Source organism: Antechinus flavipes, chromosome 3 (genome assembly GCF_016432865.1).
Source record: "Antechinus flavipes isolate AdamAnt ecotype Samford, QLD, Australia chromosome 3, AdamAnt_v2, whole genome shotgun sequence".
NCBI lineage: Eukaryota > Metazoa > Chordata > Mammalia > Dasyuromorphia > Dasyuridae > Antechinus > Antechinus flavipes.
Window position 1 is genome coordinate 358,031,855 of NC_067400.1, and position 24,824 is coordinate 358,056,678.

General features: G+C 35.2%; 1 protein-coding gene across 1 annotated transcript in view; it reads right to left on the reverse strand.

Annotated features, from left to right (window-relative positions):
• The window catches only part of NCKAP5 (NCK associated protein 5), a 1,106,193-nt gene that overhangs the window by 44,645 nt on the left and 1,036,724 nt on the right, over positions 1-24,824 (reverse strand). Inside the window, exons 16-17 of the mRNA XM_051985772.1 lie at positions 13,695-14,009; positions 10,868-11,001 (exon numbers count right to left, since the gene is read on the reverse strand). Coding sequence (XP_051841732.1) covers positions 10,868-11,001; positions 13,695-14,009 — 449 coding nt within the window. The remainder of the gene's footprint in view (positions 1-10,867; positions 11,002-13,694; positions 14,010-24,824) is intronic.

A 24,824-nucleotide genomic window follows, 5' to 3' on the forward strand; every position in this document is an offset into this window, starting at 1 on the left:
GTAAGCTCATTCTGTCTATCATGACATTTGCTTTCTTAAGGGCCTTACAATATGCTGCTTAAATAATTAAATTCAGGTCACACTCCAGCATCCTTTGTCAAAGCCTGTCTGAAGACATAGTAGATCCTTCCAGGAAGTTAACTATCAGGCCTTTTAGTTTTTAGATGCCATTAGAAATGTTTGTGTGTATGTTCACATAACAATTTCTTTAAAAAACCAACCAATAAACAAAAACTGTTGCTCAAGATGAGCCCAATCCAAATGAAATAGAATAGAGATCTTCTGACAATGGGAGGGGAAGGCAGGGACAACCATTGTTGCAATGCCTCCAGAAAATAGCTTGGACCCAGTATGTGTTTCATATTCCAAGTTTTTCATTTGTCCTCCTGAAAAGTATAATGTTAATAAGCAAATCCCTTTTATTTTATTTTACATGTTCCATTTACACCGACCTAGAACAAGATGACAGAAGTATTTTAAATCTTAAAATTAAAAAAAGCCAAATCATTAAAAAAAAAAAAAAACCGTAAAGGGAAAGACTTGGCCAGTGCCTTGGATGAGCCTTACCTACTAAAAGGGAATTTCTCTGTGGTGCTTGGGACCATTATGATGAGTTTAACTTCAATTTAACCTAATGCTGATTTTGCATATTACAGAAATTTGTCATGTTTAAGTAATGCACCAGATGAATGCTTTAAAATAGATGCAATGTTGGGTGTATTTTCTAAAATATGGCAAAAACTGATTGTTCTATTAATAGCCAAAGTCCTTGGCCTTGAGAAGAGAGGATGGCAGCATTTTTTAAAATTCATCATCTCTGCATAATTAGTTGTGAATCTCTAAATATTCAAGCTAAGGAATTAGATGTGAGGTAGAACTGTGATCCCTCAGCGTCCCTTTTTAATATTGTTACATAGTCATCATTTTCTTCAGTTTTTCTAATTACCGTAAAACCAATTGTTTTTATCTCAACTGACTTGGTTTTTTACTCTGTTGCAAATAATCGCTTCCAGATGAAGAAAGCATACTTATTATTCAGGAAAGTAGGGATGGATGATGTATTGGATGTGTTCACATATGTCCCAAGAATACTAAAGCACACTCCTCCTCCCAGTCTTGGATAGTGCTTGAGTAACCAGCAGCAAGTACCTCTTCACCTTGTTGACATCTTATAAAGATGCAGTTCACAACTGCTTGATAAAACCAAGGACAGAGTTTCTTGGACTGACCCTGGGCTGAGGATTTCCTAGACCATGCTAAGGAGAAGATATATAATATCTGTGGGAATGAAAACTAAGGAAATATAGAGCCCTGATAGGCAATTGTGAGATAATTTAATTGTGAGATATTCTGCTTTTGCTGATAATATGAGTTATGTGAAACACATAAACTCTAGAAATCTCCAGTGCTTCCCCTGTTCTTGGACTCCAACTATATGGTCTCAGTACCTAGGGAACAGACGGTCCCTTAGTTCTCTGCAGAAGCTGAAGAGATTTTTGGAGAATAAAGGTTATTTGACTCACTAGCTACCCCGTGTTCTTCCTCTTGCATGGAATGGCAAAGAATACCCAGGATTGCCCTGTAAATTTGAAGGGCTATATAGGACTCTGGGAAAAGTAGATACCCATTGGAGAGGAAAGAAAAAATATCTTAATTGTTTATGGACTCAGCAATGACATTTGCAATTTTTATTTGGTTAAATAAATCTTGTCCTATACTTGCTATCTTGTCAGTCTAGGTGTTTATATGGAAGTTAAGGGCTTTCTATCTTGCTTTCCTTCTCCTGACCTCTTCCCACTCTCTTTTTGGTATGTATGCGTGTGTAAAACTAGATATGAACTAAATTTTGATGTCCATCCCTGGTGGGAAGTGAAGTGAAATCTAGTTAGGAATTTTTTTTTTTAAGTGATTTCTCTTAGTTGTCTCCAGTACCAAAGGAAATCTATTTAAGCCCAGGATTGCAATGAAGGGCTATAGGTTGCATTTGTGTGATTTGTAAGGGGCCCTGGTCTCTGCTCTGAATTTCAGTGTCACATTGCCAAAGTGCATATTAGACATATCAATGTGACTGTCCAATGACACTTCAAACTTAACAAGCCCCAAACAGACTTATTATCTTTGCCCTCAAATCTTCCTCTTTTCCAAATGTCCCTATTACTTTTGAGTTCACAACCTCAGTATCCTCCTCAGCTCTTAACTCACACTCATCTCATATAGCCAAACCATTGACAATTCTTGACATTTTTGTCTTTACAACATCTATGAAATATGTCCTTTTCTCTCCACACAGACACCCAACTAATTCAGGACATGATTATCTCTTGCCTGGATTAGTATAATCTCTTTAAAAAAACTATTCAAAATTTGTTACTTTCTCTTGACTACAAAGTAAATACTGCTGGATTTTTTAAAAAAATGTAGTCTGTTATGTTTATATTTAAGAAGTTTGCCTAACCTATGGGGTAAGTGGGAAGAGGAAATTTAGGAAAGACTAGAGGGAAAATGGTTTTTGGCATCCAGCATACTTCAGAAGCTAGAGCTTCAGGGAAGATGCTCCCATTCATGTAGAAAGCCAAGTTTTGCTCACAACATGTCCCCTCTTCGTGGTCTTCTAAACCAGGTTACAGGGAAACTGAAGGTGGGGAAGATTTAAGTGAATTGCTGAATATGTCACAACTATTAAATTTCAGAGGTAGGAAATGAAGTTAGGTCCTCTGACTTTAGAAGGAGTACCTTATCCATTGCATTTTGGTTTATCTCTATTTATTTATATTTTTTGTCTTATTTTTGTCTGAATTTTTAGGCTGCTTGAGGGCAGGGAATTTTTTTCCCTTTCTTTGTACCTCCAGCACTTAGCACAGTGCCTACATATAATAGGCACTTAATAAATACTTGCAGATTATTTATTTTATATTATTGGGTCTAGTCTGCTTGCTGTATAGAAGTAAAGATTAGAACTATTCTCAAAATTATACACTACAGAAGCAATCTGCACTATACTGGTCATACTTAAAAGAATGCCAAATGAATGTGTTCCTGGGTATTGTACTTTTTACTAAAATTATGTATTTTTAGGTGATAGAGTTTTAAAGATCTGAAAGTTAGGGCTCCACTCTGAAGATTGCATTTTTCTTCATACTAGAAACCTATTGAGCCTTTTCTCCCTGATAATTTGTTGTGCTTGTCAGTAACAAGCATTTTGTATGTGGGATTTATCCTAAGTTTTGTGTGGTTATCCTATAGAAATAAGAATTATAGAACCTTTGTAGACCTTATAGAATAGGTTAGTACAGTGGTGACCTTTGGAAAGGTCACTTCATTTTGCATTTAAAAATTTTCATAAGTATATATTCTATCTATTCAACAAGCCTATAAACTCCTTGAGGGCAAAAATTATGTTTTAAGTTGTTCTTCAGATGTTTCAGTCATATCCAACTCTTCTTGACCTCATCTGAGTTTTCTTGGCCAAGATATTGGAATGGCTTGTCATTTCCTTTTTCAGTTCATTTTACAGATGATGAACTGAGGCAAACAGGTTTAAATGATTTGCCTAGAGTAACACAGCTAGTAATTGTATAAGGCTGGATTTGCACTTGGGTATTTCTGACTCCAGGCCAGGCACTCTAACCACTGCATCACCTAAATGCCCCATTACGTTTTACACATTTTTAAAAAATATTCCTATCCTCAGGATTGCCCTAAACCCAATGGGATCCATATAGACCAGCCATGGAGATAAGCTCTTAAAAAATATAGATATGAGGTTTTCCATTCTGAATAATCTATATGTATTTGGTGGATTTTACCAGAAGGGAATCAATACAAGAGCAACCTAAGTGTTATCAGCATTTAAAAATTATTTTAATTCTTATTTATTTAGGTCAAAGCTAATTTCCTTCCTTCCATGGTTGTGCTATGGGCTAATTTCCTTGACAGGCTTCCCTCTATTCCCACTTTATCCAGAGGTGCGGGTCTTATTTTTTTCCATTCCACTCCCTAACCTGCCCATCCTTGAATTGGATTTTCCCCAAGGTTCTCACAAGCTCAAATTTGTCTATGCCCACTCCACCTGTGAGCCCTGGCTAGCTGGAAGAAGGAGGCAGCATTCATTTCCCCCCACTTGGCAAATTAGTGAGGAAATGAAGCCACAAAATTAATTTTCCCTGTTATCTCACCCACTGGCTTCCCTACAATAGCTCCTAAATTCTGTTCTCTCTGCTGACTTGGTGTTAACAACCTGGACTTTTTTGAACATTTTTCAAAGTGAAGCTAAAGAAGCCAACCTTGAAAGAGAAGACAAGTATCCACCATTAGTGTTTTATGAATTAATATGTGTAGTTTGGGAAAACAGGTGACCTAACTATAATTTGCTTAATGTAAATGAGTAGACAGATACTGGATAAGGCACTTAATATGGGGCAAAAAGCCACTCAATTCTTGTAAATCAGGAGTCCTCTTTTTAAAAGGGGGAGTTGGGGGAAACAACAGAGCCAACAAAAATTAAGTGCTACTATGTCCTCAGTACCAAGTAAGTACTTTGCAAATATTATCTCATTTGATCCTCATAACAACTTAGTGAAGTAATTACTATTATGATGATTATGAAACTTTAAAATTCAAGTGACTTGTACAGGGTCATACAACCAATAAGTGTCTAAAGACAAATTTGATTTCAGGTTTCCTGACTCTAGATGCAGAGCTCTGTTTATTGCATAATGTACATGCTTTCTTCCCCTGTTCCTTCTTCCCAGAAGCATCAGGGGAAATGGTGACAGTAAAATGCCAGGGGAAGGATGGAAGTAGGGAGGAGGCAACATTTTCCATTAGAAATCCAAGCAAGTAGAGTCTCTGTGATTGAGCAAGGTCAGTGGTAATGGCATTGGCTTATGGATCTAGGATGGAAGACTGTAAGCTTTAAAGTTCAACATGCCCTTTACATATATCATCTCAGCCCAATGCAATAGCTACTAGTGATATTAATTTTTTTTTCCATTTTAGAGATAAAGAAAACTGAGGCTTAACCCTCATGGCTACACAGTTGGTTAATTTCAGAGGTGGAATTTGAACTAAAATTTTCATAATTCCCAATGCAGCATTATATACCATGCCATGTTACCTCTCCTTCCTTGCTAAATTTTATTGTAAAGGGATATCATAATGTGTTCTGAAACATATTCAGAGCTGAAGATGACCATGTTAACAATAGTTCAGAGGAAGGAGTCTTTTCATAAACTATATATGACTTCATAGATTATTTTCTGTTTCCCAACTCCTATCTCCAAAGCTCAAGGGACATACTATTTTTATTCAACTTTTAACTGATGCTTAGTTTTATTTTCTCCTACTTATATTTTTCAACATTTAAAAGAAAAATTAATAAGGGGGACCAAACCTGATGAACAGTTTATATTAAAATATACTCTAAAATGCAATAATATATTTATCAGTTTATTGTAGAAAATATTTTCACCTATCACCATCAATCAATGTAAATAAAATACTCTTTGAGATTCTGGGGCAAGGCATTATGAAATAAAATGAAACCCATTATTCAAGATATGTAGATGGGAATTCTTTGCCTTTAAATCACTTCTTAAAAAGCCAAGATTCTGCCCCTCGTTAGACAAAAAAACTCTTGCTTATCCCTTTTGGTGTGGCTATCCCATTCAAGTCTTCCAGCTTTCTCTCAAAAATGGAACCACTTGTCTGGATGCCAAAGCAATAAAATTAAATGAAGTCAACCATTTTTCTGTTCATTTCAAAGAGAGGTTGCCATAGTTCTGTGGGTAGCATATATGAAAATGGGCTATTCTCCTGATGGCTTTTAGGGAATCTGCCTATTGGCTCATGAAATGGAAAATGGTGGAGTTGGGGAAAATGATTACTAACTATTGGGCTTGCACCTATGTTTTGCCCATAGCTATAGCATCACTCTCCAGAAAGTCTTATCCAGTTGATTGCCAACATGATAATTTTCCCAGCCATTGAGCGCAAGCATCCTGGCTGTGTCCAAGAACACATTGGTTATCATTCCTTACACATAACTCTAGTTAGTATAAAATATAGAATGAGTGAAATTGGCTAAATGTATTGAAATTTAGTGCCTTGAATGTGGTAGGTGATCAGTAAATGCTCTCTATAGCAATAAATAAATAACTATAAACAACTTCCATATGCAACATTAAACATGATAAGTTCTGAGATAAGTAGAGAAAGAACTAGACACGGAATCAGAAGATCTAAGTTAAAATTTTTAGACAATTACTAGCTCTCTGTGACTTAGGGAAGTTAATTAACATCTATCAGTTTCCTCATGTTTGTTGTTTGTGTATTTTTTATTTAGTTGTGTTTGACTCTTAATGACCTCCTTTGAGGTTTTCTTGGCAAATATACTAGAGTAGTTTGCCACTTCATTCTCCAGTTCATTTTACAGTTGAAGAAACTGAGGCAGATAGTATTAATAACTTGCCTAGGGTCTTCTGTTATATATCTGAGGCCAGATTTGAACTTATGAAGATGAGTCTTCCTGCTGTCAGGCCTGACACTCTATCCATTGAGCCCTATAATGCCATTTCTTATCTTTAAAGTAGAAATATTAATACCACCAACTTCCTAGGGCTGTTGTGAAGATAAAATGAGGATAATATTTGTAATATTTATAAATAGCTTTGTGAATTATAAAATGTTACATAAATGCTAGTTATTTTTTCCCTCTAATGTTTCCCTAGGTTCAAAAGAGATTATGTGCTCAAAGTTCCATACAAATGCAAAGTGCCTTAAAAGTGACTCTTTTTGGAGATTATAGGAGATAAGGAGCTTCTCTGAAAGACAGGAAGGAAGGTTTGGATTTAAAGATTTCCTTGGACACATCCGAGAAGTGTGACTATTGGCAAAGAGCAACTAACCTCTCAATATCTGAAACATATCAAGAACCTTATGTTTACTTTTATTAGGCATCCTCTTACTCTCTCCATCTTTACTTGAAACTCTACTCAAATATTCAAGGAAAAGGTAATGGGTATGTGTTCTGGACTAAATTTTCTTGTAAAGCCAATATAGGCATATAGACCTACATATATACACTGATATGTTTCTTTTTCTTTCTTTTTTATTTATTTATTGTTTTTTGGCTCATATTTTCAAAACTAGATGTAAAGACTATGTTGGCAATTCCAAGTTGGACACAGGGTTTCTCATACAGGATTTCCTTTCAGCATGTTCTTCTTTGTCAGGGAAAGAAAGCTATTTAGTGATATTGCATATTTATTGAGTATTTCTATAATGCTACTACAGACAAATATTTTGATCACAGTGGGAGAAAGGCCAGTTCAACAGAATATTCTTGTAAAGATGGGTCAAGCAGATAAATGTATCAGTGAGGAAAATGAAAGGAAAAAGTTCAAAATTTTGGCTGGTATTGACTCTATTTCAGAAAAGAGAAGAAAAAGCAAATTCATTATTATATATAATTACATATGTAACTCTGGCCATAATTTAATATCCATTTTTAAAAAAAAAATTTTCATCAATTCATTTTACATGAATATTTATATTACTACTTACTAGGAAATAACTATTCCTTGTGCAATTTTTTGCAAATACTGATATTATTTTCTATCTTGAGGTACTAAATTTTTCAAATTTTCCTTTCTTTTATAAGGCAGTTTCAAACTGCCTTCAGACGCAAGAACATTATGGAATTCAACAAATGGACAGACAAGGACCACTTTTCAGAATTCTATCTCTTTCTACCTTTAGTTAGACTATCATAGAATCCTAGGATATTTCATTTGGAAAGAATTTTAAAGATCATCTCTTCCAGTGCTACTAAATTTATAAATGAACAACCTAAGAACCAGTATTTTGCCCAAGGTCACACAGTACATTAAGTGAAAGAATTAGTACTAGAACCCAGGTATCTTGGATCTTTATGAAGAAAGCCTAGTGATGACACAAAAAAGTTTCCCTTCTTTCCCTTGCAAATATAAATATTATGACTCAGACAATTAGGAAATATGAATAAAGTTCAAAGCTCAATTTCCAATCTCGTATTGTATAAATATAAGTACCATGAGTTCTTGCTACTTTTACTAAAATCAGGATTTAAGAGATGCTGCTTGCTCTTTTGTATTCCCCCACATTAGTTGTAACTCCTTTGTATAATTTGTCCTGATAGAGGACAACTCCTCAAATGAATGTCAAGATCCAAGAAGCAAAGTAGTGGCTTGGGGTTACTGGGTTACTATAAAAAATATTTCAGTCACAGTGGGAGAAAGGACAGGTCAACAGAATACTCTTGTAATAAATTCAAGTCATACCTTTGAGGTGTTACAAATATCCAAAATCCTTGTAAATTGGAAATGAATGAGAAAGACATTGCTATTTTTTCCCCACTCAAATTACATGTCACATCTCATTTGAAAAAGGAAATCATAGTTGTACTTTTAAATTCTTAATTTGGTAAGTTAGGGGAAAAATGAGTGATGTATAATAACTATTGCCTATCATGTCACAAAAAACCCCTCAATATTCACCAAGGTATTTGGAGATAAAGAAATACAAATAACTTTTTGAGATAGTTTTCCTTCTCCTCTCCATTGTTGATGTAAGGAGTTGACAAGTAGAACCTTTATTGTTTTTAATATCTCTGAGTGAAGATTTTTTCAACCAATTTAGTCCAAAGCAAAATATAGTGAGGGAGCTTCAACCTCCAAACAGTCATTCACAAAAAGGAGGATAACAGGCCCACATCCACAGCAGCATGACTGTAATATAGAGTTTAAAAAGCTCTGTCCTTAGCTCATTTGATGATTTAACTCACTAAAGTATGTAATTAATAACCAAGTTATCTTATATCTTTATATCTATATACTTTATAGCCATTCCTTTATTGCGGAGATAACTCAACTGGGGACTCCTTTGGAAATACCAGGTTCAGGAATAAACTCCTTTTATAGACAGAATGGAAATATCAGACATAAGGCAAGGGAAAATACATGGATGCCCCTAGCAATTTGCCCCTACAATTACTATACCCACTAGCAGACTAGATCTCAGGAAGAACATAGACTAAAATGTAAATTCAAGAGGATCCAGCTCAAGACAGGTATCATTAGCTGTTTCCCATGTGGACAGATGCTCCCCATATGGACCCAATGTGCTCACTGTTCATTACCTGGTTTGCTGTTCTTCATCACATGCCCTAACTTTCTCCCTTCCAGTTCCAAAATTATTATTTTCATAATCCAGATCACTGTTACTACTTACAGCTACTGCTGATGGAGTAAGTACACATTCTGGGTACTTTGTCCTAAACGTGTAAAACAAGGCTGTTAAGATTACCCACATAAATCCAAATGGAGCAGAACATTCCACGAGGATGGGAAATTTTCCTTTTTATCTGTCACTGTGTCCAGAGAGTTCTAAATTCCATTCTTTCCTATCCTCTCCTTCCCCTCCCCCACATACTTTCACCCTCTTTTCTCTTCAAGAAGAAAAAGTTTGGTGAGCTGGTCATTTGCTTTAAGATAGCATGTTCAATTAGCAAGGTTACAAAAATGGCCAGTTCAGTAATTAAGCTATCAACCCCAAACTGCCATTGTTCTGGATCCTGGGAAGTTCCCATAGTTACCAGCTCAGCATTCTGTACATTTCTTTAAAAGGACCAACTTTTCCCAAGTATCTATTATTTGTGCTCTTCTGAGCCTAATGGTTTGTTTATTTAACTGTCCTCATTAAAGACTCTTAGTACATCAGAAGGGTATTTAAGAAAGAAAAAGAAAAACACTAATTAACCTTGGGAACAAAAAAGTAAACATTGACCCAGTTTATCACTTTTCTTGGCTCAATATGCTTCCCCCCACCCCAGTCCTTTCTTACATGCAGGAATATGGGGGTTAGAGATGGGCTATGCTGACTCCTCAGATGATAGGAGCCACCAGGAAAATAAAACTATGTTAAAAATTGGAATTGGCAAACTAGGTATAATCTTTGACCAGACAGATTGTAGATAAATGCAAATTGCTCAGACAACAAGCCTTTCCTCCCTTCCAATCCACAAACACATCTCCTGTGATTCAGAGAGGATGCTACTGACAGTGTAACTCCATGTGTGTGGAGGTGCAGCTGAAGAGAGCTGTACTAGATGAACAGTCTTTCCTCACTGTGTGTCCAAGAAGATGGTTTGATTTGTGACTACAACTCCTGTCTGCAGTCTGTCACTCTTTTGGACTCTGTATCATTTGAACAGTGTTCTTGTTCAGCCCATGAACTAAAACATCCTCTCCCACAAAGTCTCCCAGTTATAGATGGCTGCAGAGCAGCTGGCTGGCTTCTCTGTTCCTATTGTTCCTCAGCTGTCAAAGTTTTAATACTTTAATGACAGCAGAGGACCCAATGTTGGGCCAGCTTCAGTTTTCCTGGCTTCAAATTGGGGATAACACACTTGCTTTACCTACCTCTGAGAGGTAATGTAAACATAAATGAGACAAGAGAGAAGACAAATCAATACTGTAAGTGGTACGCTACTTTCCACAGCCCCAGTTTCTACTTTAAGATCAGTGAAAATACTCCACGTGATTTGGAATAAGAGTATAGAAAATCAAGATTTTACTATGATTTGAATGGAGGGAGAAAGACTTTTGAATGCTATTTTCAGTGATGGCTATATTGTTCTTATTGGTTTTTTGTTGTTTCTATTTCCACTTGCCACCATCAGAGAATGAAGCATTGGCAGTGATTTCAAATTAAAACATAATTTTCATAAATGCTTCCCCAAATCCCTCAAACTTTTGTTAGAGCTTCCATTCCATAGTTTTTCATCAAACTTACTGGTAATAGCAAAATTTTCTTTCACTCTTCATCTTACCTGCTGCTGAGTCTTGGTTTTGTCACTGTTCCAGTCTGGGAGATTTGCCTCATTTTCCATTGTTTCCTCAGTATATTCAAATGATGTCTGAGGGTTCGACTCTGTTTCATTTTGTCTTTGCAAGCTATTTATTCCTGAATAAAGAAATTGATATTAAAATGACAGATCATTAGATTATAAGCTTCTTAAGGGCAGGGGATACCTTTTTGACTCTTTGTATCCCTCTCATGTAGCATCATAGTTCTGACTCATAGTAAGCTCTTAATGAATGCTTATTAGTTTGTTGGTTGATTGAGGTCACCATCCATCTTATAAATATCTTTAAAAGTTGTTGGGTTAAGCTATAACAAAACAATCAATATTATTAAAACTAGCTGGCTTATCTGGCATTTTACTAACTCTTTCCCCATTTCTTAGAAATCCTGTTTAATTAGGTTGTAACAATAATCTCTGCCCAAAATGATTATACTTCTCCAGGGGACTCTGCTAAATCTTGAGAATACAAAGACACATCTGAAACAGTCTCTGTCCTCAAGGAACTTACCTTCTTCTCTAGGAGAGGGGAATGAATATCAACATGTGGAAAAGTATAAGAGCAAATAAAATAGTACAAATAAAATTAATAAAAAAGCTTAGGACGCTGAAAAATCCTAAAATGTACTACAAGCCATCATGGAAAAGATAAGCCATTAAAGAAAATATCTCCATTTCATAAAATTATTACGTAAGAGCAAGCAGGTACCCTATAGATAATTATTTCACAAAAACTGAGGCCTAGAGAAATTTGCTGAAGTTTATAGTAGTAAATCCAAGATTTGAACCCAGTTCCTTTGACTTTAAAGCCAAATTCCCTTAACATCCCCTCCCACCTTTTTTTATACAATAAAACTAATGTTTTGGGGGAGTCTTGTCCCTGAGAATATCAGATGAAAAATTGTATTGCTTCCCCTTCTACAGTCATCAAGATGAAAGGTTGTAAAAGGTCTTTCTGAAACAACCAGCATATAAGCAGAAGTTAAAGTAATTGTATTTTGAATATAAACATAAGATTTGTACAGTAACTTCATGTACTAACATGGGAAATGAAATCAATCTGAAGGCAAACACACAGATAGGAATAGAGAGCCCTCATGATTACCCACATATATATGCATATATAGAGACATATATATATATATATATACATATATACACACACACATACATTATATATATATATATATCTAGATATCTATATATCTATATATATATATACATATATAAAATCAGCAAAACTTTTGGAATTCAATGACAATTTTATTTGGTGGAGAAAATGGTCAGGAAAGGGTGAGAAGAAAACATCTGGGGAATGTGTTGTCCCAACATTCTACCATATACCACTTTTTAACATCTTCTCATGACAATTTAATTAAGACACAAACCTTAGAATGCCAGTGCAGTGAATATTAGCAGGAAGATCAGAACTATCTCCCTGCTCTCCACTTCTTATGAAGCAATTCAATGCTTGCAGTTTCTATTCAATTTGTTATAATGACAGTGTTTAATCATGGAGTCTAGTCTATAGCACACAACTGAATTGAGGTCACACATGTGACTATTCAAGCATGGAGCACATAATCTATAACTAAGATTTCTTCTCTGAATCTCTAGAAGCTGTGCCATTAATTAACTGCATTTATTTTTTTAAAAAAAATAATATGCATTAAAACTCTCTTAAGTGGGGCTTTGGATTGAGATGAGCAGAAGAGTTTGCAATGAAGCAGAGAAGTTTTTGCATTCTTGTAGATGGGTAAAATTCCGTTCAGGGAATATTGCAGTCAAATTTACTCAAAGATATTTAATTAAAAGCTTTTTCTTCTAATTTCTCACAAACCTATGATGTAGTCTATTTGTGGTTTTATTTTAATCACCCAATCATGGGTGAAACTCTTCAACCTAATACTCCACTTCATTTACTGACTAGATACAATTACTTGTGTGAGGAATGCATCATAAACCATACAAGTTAAAAATCATTTAGTGTCACCCTGGGCTGCAATAAATATGTTTAATCTGTAGTGTGTGATGAAAAAAACTTTGAACCTTAAACTATTCCTGTCTTTAATCATAATAGCTGGTTTCAATTGACTGCAAGTTCCCATGGAACTATACACTTTGGGAAGCTCCAGTTTCACTCTACTGCAGTTAATGTACAATCACTGCTGATACATCAAAATAAACCTTTTATGATCTGGCATATAAATATATTTGTACAGGATAGGGACATGTCAGAAGACATATGTTTATAGTTAGAGGGCAAACAACATTTGAGTTAAATTTATATCCTGAACCCAAACTGTTACATATTCAGAGTTCAGTTCTATAAGTAAAGATTATATATATATATATATATATATATATATATATATATATATATATTTGTATGTACATATGTGTGTGTGTATACACATACATATGTGTATGTATATATAAATCTATCACTCAATTTATGTTTATACTATGTATATAATGTCTTACTCTATGGTAGAAAAAATATCAAGTTTTTATTTAATGGAAGAGATTTTATTTTCCATAGAAGCAAGTGGCATGACCTTATGCGAACAATTTTATTTTACCTTTTAGACTATAGCTAAATTTTCTGAGCATCAACATTTCCATCTGGTCTAGGTCATCTACTTGTTCACCTTAGACAACCACATTGGGAACATTTTCTGCCACATATTTTACATTTTTGTCAACGAGTGCATTATTATAGGATATCTGCTTAATAACACCAGACATCAGGGCAGGAAAGCAACCTAATTTGAAAGGTAATTGGCATTTTTACCTGAGGAGGCTGGTTTGGGGAGGCGACTTTGAAAAGGTCGAATACCTTTGGCAGTCATGACGGGATCAGATGTGGAATGAACAATGATGCTTTCTAAGGAGCCCTGGCTATTTGCTGCAGAAGGCACTTCTCGTTCAAGGGTTTTGGCTTTGATGGGGGGAGTTGAAGGAAGGGTTTCTTGGAGAGACAGGAAGGATTCAGATTCCATAGAGGTGTCTGGTTTGCATGCATGCCGTCCAGTGGAACGATTTCCAGAGTCTGGGAGTGGAAAGGTTCCTATCCCACTGTCCAATGTTCTCATCTGGCAGCTAGACTCTAAAATTAAATAAAATTTTGTTATGAGAAAGGTCAAGACAAAAAAGAAAAAAAGGCTTTTAATTGCAGTGAAAATAACCGTTGGCAGAAAAAGGCTCCTCAGAAGAAAGCCTTTAAGGAAAGAAAAATAATTAACATTCAGAAAATAATTTCAGTTGTAAATTTATTTCCATTGCGATGTACACAAAGTATCCATTTATGGGGACCTTCCATTCAAAGAGTATAAAGAAAGTAAAGCCAAGCAACAATGAAGAATTAAGATTTTTTTTTATAGTTCTCAGTTTTTCTCTAGAAAAGGAAAATTAATTGGAGAGCATAAAGTGTTTTGTATTCCCCTTTTATAATCTTGGAAAAATGTTGCATCTATCAATTAGATAAAATTTATCATTGAAATAGAGATGAAATGAAGACAGGCCTAAATAGACATATTAATAAAAATAATTGTATTATTTTTACCTATATTATCATTAATTATCAAATTTATTGCATCTTTTGGCCTTCTTCCATTTGATTCATAAAGAAAAGTAATTCATGTGTCACGAGACTTTACCCCAAACTCTCCTTTATATATTTGTTTCATTTTATTCCAACTATTCAAAGTACCTATTGATTTATTGATTTCACTGGTGAAGGCATAACAATTTGAACCAATGAAGAGTATAACCCAACAACTTAGTAATTGCAGTTGAAATAGAGAAATGAAAATTAAAAGAAATTTGGGATATCATCACACACCTATCAGACTGGCTAAAATGATAGAAGGGCAAAATGACAAATATTGGAGGAAATATGGAAAAATTGGGAAGGAATACACTTTTTGTGAACTACGAACTGATCCAATCATTTTGAAGAACAATCGGGAATGAAGCCCTAAGAGTTATAAAACTATGTATTCTCTTTGACTCAGAAACACCACTATTAAGTCTATTTCCCAAGATGTTTGGGAAAAAGGAAAAGAACCTGATGTTCTAAAATATTTACAACAGCTCTCTTTGTATCAAAGAACTGGAAATTGAGGGTATGGTGGTCAGTTGGGGAATGGCTAAGTTGTCCTGTATGATTCTGGTGAAATATTATTCTGCTGTAAAAAAAAATGAACTGGTTGATTTTAGAAAAACAAATGAACTTATATGAAATAATAAAAAAAAATGAGCAGAATCAAGAAAATATTGTATACAGTAAGCAGTAATATTGTTAGAGGAGTAATTGTGAATGACTAAACTATTTTAGTATTATAAATATTTAAATCAAATTAACAACAAAGGACTTATGAAGGAAAATGCTATTCACCTCCCCAGAAATAATTAATAGAAGTATACAACACATATGATTTTGCATATATATATATGTATACACATTTGTACATACATATATGTGTGTGGCAAATAGTGGTCTTCTTTAGTATAACAGAGGGATAGAGAGAAGCAGTTTAGAATTTAAAATGTAACAAAAAGTAAATTTAAAGCTTAATTTTAAGACCCTTCCCCCCCTCCCCCTCCCAAAAAAAGAGTTGTAATTAAAAAGAGCTCCAGGGGAGCTCAGATGGCTCAGTGTCAGTCAATAAGCTTGTTATTAAGCATTTACTATGTGCCAGGCATTATATTAAACACTGGGGATACAAAAACAAATAAAAGGCATCCCCTTGCTTTCAGTAGTTGGACCCTGAGTCATAAAGACCTGAATTTAAATTTGGCCTCTGACATGTCATGTGAATCTGGACAAATTATCTAACCATTGTCTACCTTGATTTTTCTTATATATAAAATGGGACAGTAATATAATAGCTTCTATCTCCCAAGATTGTTGTGATATTCAAGTGAGAAAACATATGTAAAGTACTTTGCAAACTCTGATGTGTTATTATTATCAGTCCTATTATCATTCTGAATTTTTTTGAACTTTAGTAGGCCAGCTCTCAAATAATACATAGCACTCAAACACTACACTAGTTCAACACTTAAAAGAATTTCAGCTCTGGACTTGGTGAGTTTATGTTCTGCTGTCCTATATAGTCCTATGGAATCCCAGGATCACCTCCATGTCACAGTAATGCATCAAAAGAGGAATTTCATTAATGCTTATTATATCTTGCCAAACATGTTACAGTCACAAAAAAACACATGTACACATGTGCACATGCACATATACATACATGTAGACACATACATAGACATGTACCTTTATATATGTAGTAATGTCAAAACCATAATTATAAATTTAATTTCCAAAATGATTACTCTTTCCCCCTTGAGTTGCAGAGTTAATTGCTACAAAGATCCAGATGTCATAAAAATAAACACTGGATAGAAAGAAGACCTCTGAATGAAACATTGTATTTCAGAGGCAAACTAGGAAAATGTAGCATTTTTAATACTTGAGTTATTTTGAATGATGTTTTAAAAATAATGACATTTAAAAATGTGAGCTCCTTGAAAGCAGGGAACCATATTTTTGTTTTTCTTTGTACTCCCATCCTTTATATACATGGCACAGAAATGCATGGGATTGATTGATTGAAAAATGGAAAATCAACCATTTAATTGTTTTGTAATTACTATATGCTCAGCCTGGTGCTAGGCACCTTGGGACGTAGAACAGCAATATAAGATATAGTCCCCAACCCTTGAGACATTTATAGTCCAATTAAAGAGAGACCACTAAATCACATAAAATAACAGTAAACACCATAAACAGAATATAACTAAGTACTAATTATATTACAGATTATATTGCTATAGAAATAGAGAGAAGAGGAAGGAAGATCTGTGATGGCTGAGGGGATTAGGAATTATGGACAACATAAGACTTAAAGCTTTAAAGCATAGTAGGGAAAGTGGAGAAGGGGTGGAGAAAAGCACATTCTTAGGTGGGGAGATGGAAGGCTGGAACATATATAAAGGCTAGGGACTAAATGAATAAAGTACATCCCAGGGATAGTGAGGAGATGTGTTTTACAAAAATTAAAAGCTTGGGATGCAACAAATGGCCTTAGATTGTCTGAAGTCTGAGCAAATTCTTTTTTTTTTTTAATAACTTTTTATTGACAGAACCCATGCCAGGGTAATTTTTTTTACAACATTATCCCTTGCACTAACTTCTGTTCCGATTTTTCCCCTCTCTGCTTCCACCCCCTCCCCCAGATGGAAAGCATATAAATGTTAAATATGGCACAATATATCCTAGATACAACATATGTGTGCAGAACCGAACAGTTCTCTTGTTGCACAGGAAGAATTGGATTCAGAAGGTAAAAATAACCCGGGAATAAAAACAAAAATGCAAACAGTTTACATTCATTTCCCAGTGTTCTTTCTTTGGGTGTAGCTACTTCTGTCGATCATTGATCAGTTGAAACTGAGTTAGATCTCTTTGTCAAAGAAATCCACTTCTATCAGAATACATTCTCATACAAAATCGTTGTCGAAGTGTATAATGATCTCCTGGTTCTGCTCATTTCACTTAGCATCAGGTCATGTAAGTCTCTCCAAGCCTCTCTGTATTCATTCTGCTGGTCATTTCTTACAGAACAATAATATTCCATAACATTCACCAACCCCCAACCATTCTCCAATTGATGGGCATCCATTCAATTTCCAGTTTCTAGCCACTGCAAACAGGGCTGCCACAAACATTTTGGCACATACAGGTCCCTTTCCCTTCTTTAGTATTTCTTGGGTATAAACCCAGTAGTAACACTGCTGGATCAAAGGGTATGCACAGTTTGATAATTTTTTGGGCATAATTCCAGATTGCTCAGTCTGAGCAAACTCTTAAGTGCTACAAAATGCCTACTTAGCCTCCCCCATGGCTATTTGAACAAATTGTTCTTATTTACTCTTTTTACCTGAGGAAGTCTTCACATATGAAAAGTACACATCCTCCTAACTCACCAATGAGTGAGTTTACTTTCAACCTAGTTTGGCCCATCTGCTGAGATGATTCATCACCTATGGTCAGTTTGTATGTTATAGCTTCCACGAACCATAGGTGAGAGTTGAAAAATAGATGAGCAGTCCTGAGAAGGGCTCTGCCATCTTCATACCAGTATGCTAGTACCAAGCTCAGAGAAAATGAGTGAATTTGAGACAGAGGAGAAAATGGTGAAAAGAGGCAGACAAGTACTCAAAGTCAAAGATACTGCCTCTTGAGAGAGAAAACTGGTTTAAATCCTTTCTCTGATGCTGACTTGTGGTTGCTTGGGGAGCTCAAGAAACTGCAATTTGCCTCAGTTCTTAATCAATAGAATGAAGCATTTGGGCTGACTAGTGTTCTTTTCAATTTTAGATTATGATCTGATATTGAACAACTTTGCAATATAGACAGTTCTCAATTATCTGGTTATTGATGATATGTTCTGTGTATTACCCAAAAGTGGTCTGATGATAGGATTAGTTTCAAGGAATTATAGTGTATCAGTTTTCTAAGATATAAGAATGAGATTCACCCAGAATTCTCATTGAATCAACCAGAGAGATGGACTATATGTAAAGAAAGTCTAAACATCTCCTGAATCAATCAATGAATGGCATTTTTACTAAGTGAGAAAACTTAGTCATACCTTCTATAAAATACCAAGCCAATTTGAAACCTAGCATTCTATTATTTGGCAGTTTAGAAGGAAGAATCATTTCAGTACAGTCTCCGAGAGAAAATTGCATGGGGGAAGGGGAGAGAAAAGAGACAAAGACTCATCTCTTCCTGCCTTTCCTTGATCAAAGGGAGCCTTTATGAACTTTGGAAGGGTGGAGGATTTAGGCTTTTCATCATGCTACTCGCAGCATCCCAGGAAATGACTAGCAGCAGAATCTCCATTGAATGAAATGTACACACTAGAGAACATATAACTTCAAGACCCTATAGGAAGTCTAGCAGAAAACTATACAATATCCAAAAGGACTCCACAAAGGAGTAAAAAGGACTTTCAATAATCAAGAGTTATTACTTTACTTCTTTGTCAAATGAGTTCTATAATCTTAAATCCATTTTCTATTAGATTCTATGTACTTGTGGGAAATGATATAGAACTTTTTTGGGGAAGAATTTTGTTCTAATTGTTATCATATAATTTTTTAACCACAAAATGTGAATTAAATCTGAATGGTTGATAATCAATGGTGAAAAGACATGGATGGAAAAATGAGCTATAACTTTAGAAATCTATTCCTTAGCTCTTCAGTGTCTCTTACAATCCAGGTAGGGAAGTAGTTACCTACTCTCTGAGGACCAATACTGCAAATGGGGATTTGGGAGGGTAGGTTCAGAGCTTATACTCCAAAAGGATCTTAGAGAATATCTAACTAAACTCTCACATTTTGCAGATGAGAAGATAGAAGTCCTAAAAGGGAAAATCAATTATGCAGCTATGTTTTTATAATTTTTCTGAGACTAAGTAATACAAAAATCATCAAGAGTCTAGCCATGCAACAGAGTAGCCTGTACTTCAAGGTCTTTTTGTCACATCTGCAGAGTTTGGGATAAGGTACAAAAGAGGGTTGATGGTCAAAGAGAAGAAAAGGAGGATTTTGTTCTAATTTTTAACCTCTGTTAAGCATACAAGCTTTTCCTAGAATCCATCCATTCAAAATAGTACTTTTCTCTCAAACTAGGAAACATGCAATGTTACAATGGTACCTGGCAAGACAAAAAGAAATGATTGGTATTCATAGATTCTCAGAGAATTGTGTGTACTGCCATCAGGCTCAGAGAGAACCTGCTATTAAGGGCCATTTTTGTTACTAAAAAAATTTCAGCTACTGAAAGTAGTGAATATGAAGGACTCTTCTGTAAGTAACTATGAAATGAGGTACAGGAAGTCATTCTTAGTCTATGACTATATATGCAAGTTTTACCCTCAAGCACATTTTTTTTCTCCTGAAGATATAAACCTCTGGAAATAGGAGTTTATATTGGAAACGCTGACACAGTCTTTATACAGAGTTTCTTGAAGGTGCAGTAGCATCCTTTAGTTCATGAAAAACATTCTAACCTAAAAATGTGGGATATTATGTTTTTGAAGGCAATTTTTCTTGGAAAATTGGAGGGGGTCATAAGAGAATCACATAGCCAAAGTGGGGGGCTGAATACTAGTCATAAACTTTCTTGTATCTTGAATGAATTTATCAAATTTGTAATCTTACCAAGTGTATAAGCCTATATTTGTAGCTGGTAAGCTCAGGAGGTCAAATTGGTCTAATGAAGTAAAGATCATGGATTGGGTCTGTGTAGGGGTCAGTAGATTTTATACTGTTCCATGACCACAGAACTGGACCTTTAACCCTGGGTAACTGTCTTGAGAGTGTTTTGTCAGAAACGGTCTCTTTATGTCTTTTCATTCCTCATTCCAAGCAGACAGTCTCATTTATTTCTACCCACTTGCTCTAAGCTAGCCATGCTCAGAATTTGTTCCTCCTTTAATAGGAAAGGAATATAAGTTTCTGGGATTAGGAACTATCAGTACTGGCATTTTGTGGGTTAGATTAGGTCTGATTTAGGGATACATGAAACTTGAGGACTAGATGGAATTTCCTGGGTGGGGCAGAAACTTGGAAAGTCTTTATCAATGGCTACTATTAATAAATTTAAGTTGGTATGAAAAGGCTAAAGAAAGTTTGGCCCCAAAAAGGAAGTGCATATTCAGGCAGACAGAAAGTCAATGTCAGGGAGGTCCAGCAAAAAGCAACAAATAAGTGAGTGAATAAACTATCAGTAGGCAGACAACAATGTCAAGGATGGTATAATGATAGATATTGATTTGGGAGAAGTTCTGCAAACAGACAGCATCATAGGTGTCTGGAAATAGGTAATAGGGACCAGTCACTTGGGATGTGCTTCATGGTCATATCTGCAATCTTTGGAAAGACTAGTGAAAAGGAAAGATGAATCCCAAAATGGGATTAAAGTTAAGGTACCAAGATGGAAAACCACAGCACTAGTTTTTGTGATAAGAGTAAGTGAGGATTTTGATTACAGGTAGCACAGTAGATAGCTGCATTTGGAATCAAGATTTGAATTGGATATGCACTAATTGTGTGACCTGGGGTAAGTCGATTAAACTTTATGAACCTCAGTTGTCTCATTTCTAAAAAAGAAAATAATATCACTTAAAATTTATTGTGAAAATCAAACAAAGATAAAGTGCTTTGCAAGCTTCAAAGTGCCATATAAAGACAAATTATAGTAACAGTGATAATAATTTTAACAGAACTATTACTTGTGATGACCGTGTATTTAAAATCAGTTGGAGTCCAGAATTCAGGTTAAGGGAAAAATCTTCAATCTTTATTGAAGTGAAAAGGTGAAAAAGGATTGTGATAGCAATATGGGCAAGAAGGATTGTGACAGCAATATGGGCAGCTGCGACAGGAAGCCAGCTAGCAGAGGGGGATTGGAGGTGAAGAGCCATCGTGATAGCAATGAGAGCAGCTGTGCCAAGATGCCAGCCAGCAGTCTCTCCTTCCGCTTCCCTTTCCACTCCCTTGTCTCCACCCATCAAAAATGTCATTTCCTATACAACACATCAGGACTTGCACAAAGAGTGGGCGGGGGCCATTCTTTCTCCAAGCAATTACTACTAATAATAACTGGCACAAAAGGCTTCTAGTCTTTTGATGTGTAAAATGGATGTTAAGCCATCTGAGCTCTTTATCTTTTCATGCCTCCATTTAAGTATCTGATTGACCTCAAAATCTAAGGTAGGGGTTGTGTTAGCCTCAGTGGAGAAATGAAGGGGGCAAAGAGTCAGGATATTTCATAAAATCAGAATATGAGTGTTGGAGAGGGACCTTGGAGATCATTTAGATCAGTCATTGTAATAAAAGCCAGCATCGGTTGACAAATTATTAGGGCTTTGTTATGACCCTCTCTCCCATAACTTAGGCTTTAACTCTAGCTTGTCTATGCTGCCTATTTTGATCTCTGATTCTCCTCCTGTTCCTGATTTACTCTGGATTTCAAAACCATAACCTCTCTATCCTTGGAAATTCTCTCAATGTCTGCATCTCTCAACTCACCGTAGAATATCTCTCTGTGATAACTTTTCTTCTAATTTCATTGAATTCTTCTTGGAACCTCCATTTTGTGGAGAGGCCATGTATGTCCAGCATAATTTTTCTCCCAGCTCTCTTCCTGACTTTCTCTGGACTACACAAATTTTATTGCCACTCCATAAATGCTTTTTAGTTTCCTTTTGTGTATTGTCTACCCCACCAGAATATAAGCTCTTTGAGGGTAGAGACCATCTTTCTTTTTGTTTGTATTTTTATTTTCAACTCTTAGCATAGTGCCTAGTACATAATAGATGCTAATGGCTCAGTTTTCCCAGTTCTGGCTCTTTGCTCTGTAGCCAAAATTACCATCTATACCCTAATGTGATTGTAGGCATGACTTTAGTCATAAGATGATGAAGGAAATGCAAATTCTTCACTGCTGTCAGAAATAGTACATGTTCTTCTGGTGGTGGACAGGAGATAAGGGAGAGAGATAAGTAGGATTCCCTTTTCTTTTGAAATGGAAAGGGATCTACTGTCATCCTAATTATAAGGTTCTCAAATTTCTCAAACTGTAACTTCCTATGTTTAGAGTCCAAAAACTTCCATAAAACAGATTGAACTTACATGTAAATTTATTCATTATTGAATATCTACTCTGTTCAAAGGCTGTGTCAGGGAAATGAGGGAAATGAGAAATGATGACCATCCTCCAGGAGCTTATAGTATAATTAGGATGATCAGAGGTAAACATGTGAAACAATAAGTAATCATATAAGGTAACATGGCTAAATACCCATATAATTTCAGAAGCCTAGAGAAGGGAGAAATCACAACGAACTGGAACAATCTAAAAAAGCTTCAGAGAGAAGTTTAGAAATGAATTATGAAACTGAAGAATAAGTAGAATCTGGATAGGAAGAGTATAAATTTCATTTGTAATGCTTTTCTCCTCTATGTCTTGCTGCATAATAAGGTGTCAATCAGTCAATCAACAAGCATTTTTTAGTGCAACCACTGACTAGTTTGGAAATATTCTCTCTATTCATTGGTTATATTCTTCCTGGAAAGAAACCTTATAAATATAATGATTGTACAAGATCTTTACATAATGGATTAAAATTTATTCAATATCTGAGGATTCATACCAGTAAGAAGCCTTATATAAATGACTATGAGAAATCTTCAGTCAGATGAAAATCCTCCAACTTTCTTACCCTTTCACTATAAGAGCTATTTTATAATACTATAATTGTTTTTTAAAAATTATATTTCTTTTTAGACAAATAAATGCATCTATCCAGAAGAATTTCATAAGTTAAGCCAAGAATATTGGACCTTCTAAATACGATTAATAAAAAATACATAAATAAATCAAGGTCCTGTAATTCTAAACTCCCTTTTCTGAGGCCGATTGAAGCTCATAATTTATAAGTTAGGGCAGTTGTCTGGAGCTATCTCGAAGAAAATGTGATTTGTAGACAGCTAGTTAAGTGGTAGATAGAATTTGAATTCAAGTCTTCATGACTCCATGTCCAACATTCTTATTTATTATTCCATGCTGTATCTCTACTCTCTATAATCTATACTACATTAGTTAAATTGCATTTTCTGAACTTTTCATAGGAGAGGTACAAAAATGTAATATTTCTCACTATAATAGTACTCGGAAATGATTTCATGTTGCAGTTAGCCCTGATGAACTTTTTATTCAGGTGTCCTGCATTCTGAAAAGCATTCCATTGTTCACAGCCTGATGTGAGAGTTCTAGGAGGTCAATGATGTGAATGCTGTGATGGGATCCCAAATACACTCGCCTTATACCAGATCCTGTATCAGAGAGATTAGTGTGCTAGCAAGATGCCTTGCTAAGCAACCACTCCTGGCTACAACATTCCCCAGTGGATAGTCAAGCAACCACAGTAATGAACTCCTGCTAACTGTAGAGCATGGAGCTACAGGCTCAGTGGAGTTTAAAAAAAAAAAAAAACTAGAAAAGACACTGACCATCCTGAGGAAGCTATCATCAGTTTGTGCTGATAATAACAGGCTCTTTCTCTAGTGACCCTAAGAAAAAGAGGGCAACACCAGAACACTAAAATCTCAAACTATATATTTGACTTGGAAACTTTCATCATGTCTACAAAAAGTTTCAGCAAAGCATACAACAAATGATATTGCATAGTCTATTAACTTCAAAGGACTGGATTATGGGTTATTGTTTCCCCCCCAATGTTCATGCCAAATTACTAATGAGTTTTTTCTTCTCTTCCATAATATGATTTCCTGTGTAAATAAGTTTCTCTAAGATTGTTCTGTGGGTTCATAAACATCTTTAAATTACATGTGGTATTGGCAAGAGCAACCTAAGACTACAGATGGTGGAACAGAATTCTTTATTCGCACATGCTTCTCTTCATTTGCAGAATTGAGCCAAGCTAAAAAAAAAAAAAATTAAGCTTTTAAAAAAAAACATATCAATGTCAATTTCATGTAGGTTATTCATTCTAGCTTTTTTCCATAAATGTATCTAATTTTCCAAAGAATAGAAAACCTTTAAAATCAGAAATTTAATCAATATAAGGTAACATCTAGTAGTTGTAATAAGAAGAATTAGATGGTGGGCAATAGCTATTGAGCAGATGAGGATTTGTAAACCTTAAATTCATTTAGATCAAGCACTTCTCAACTTTGAATACTGATCATGATAGAAAACACATATTAAAAATAGGCAATTCCTTTTAAGTAACTTAATACTTATGACCAGAGAAAAGGTGGAAGGGATAGGAAGCCCTCTTACTAGCAGTAAAATTATGAGAAAAAAATGTAG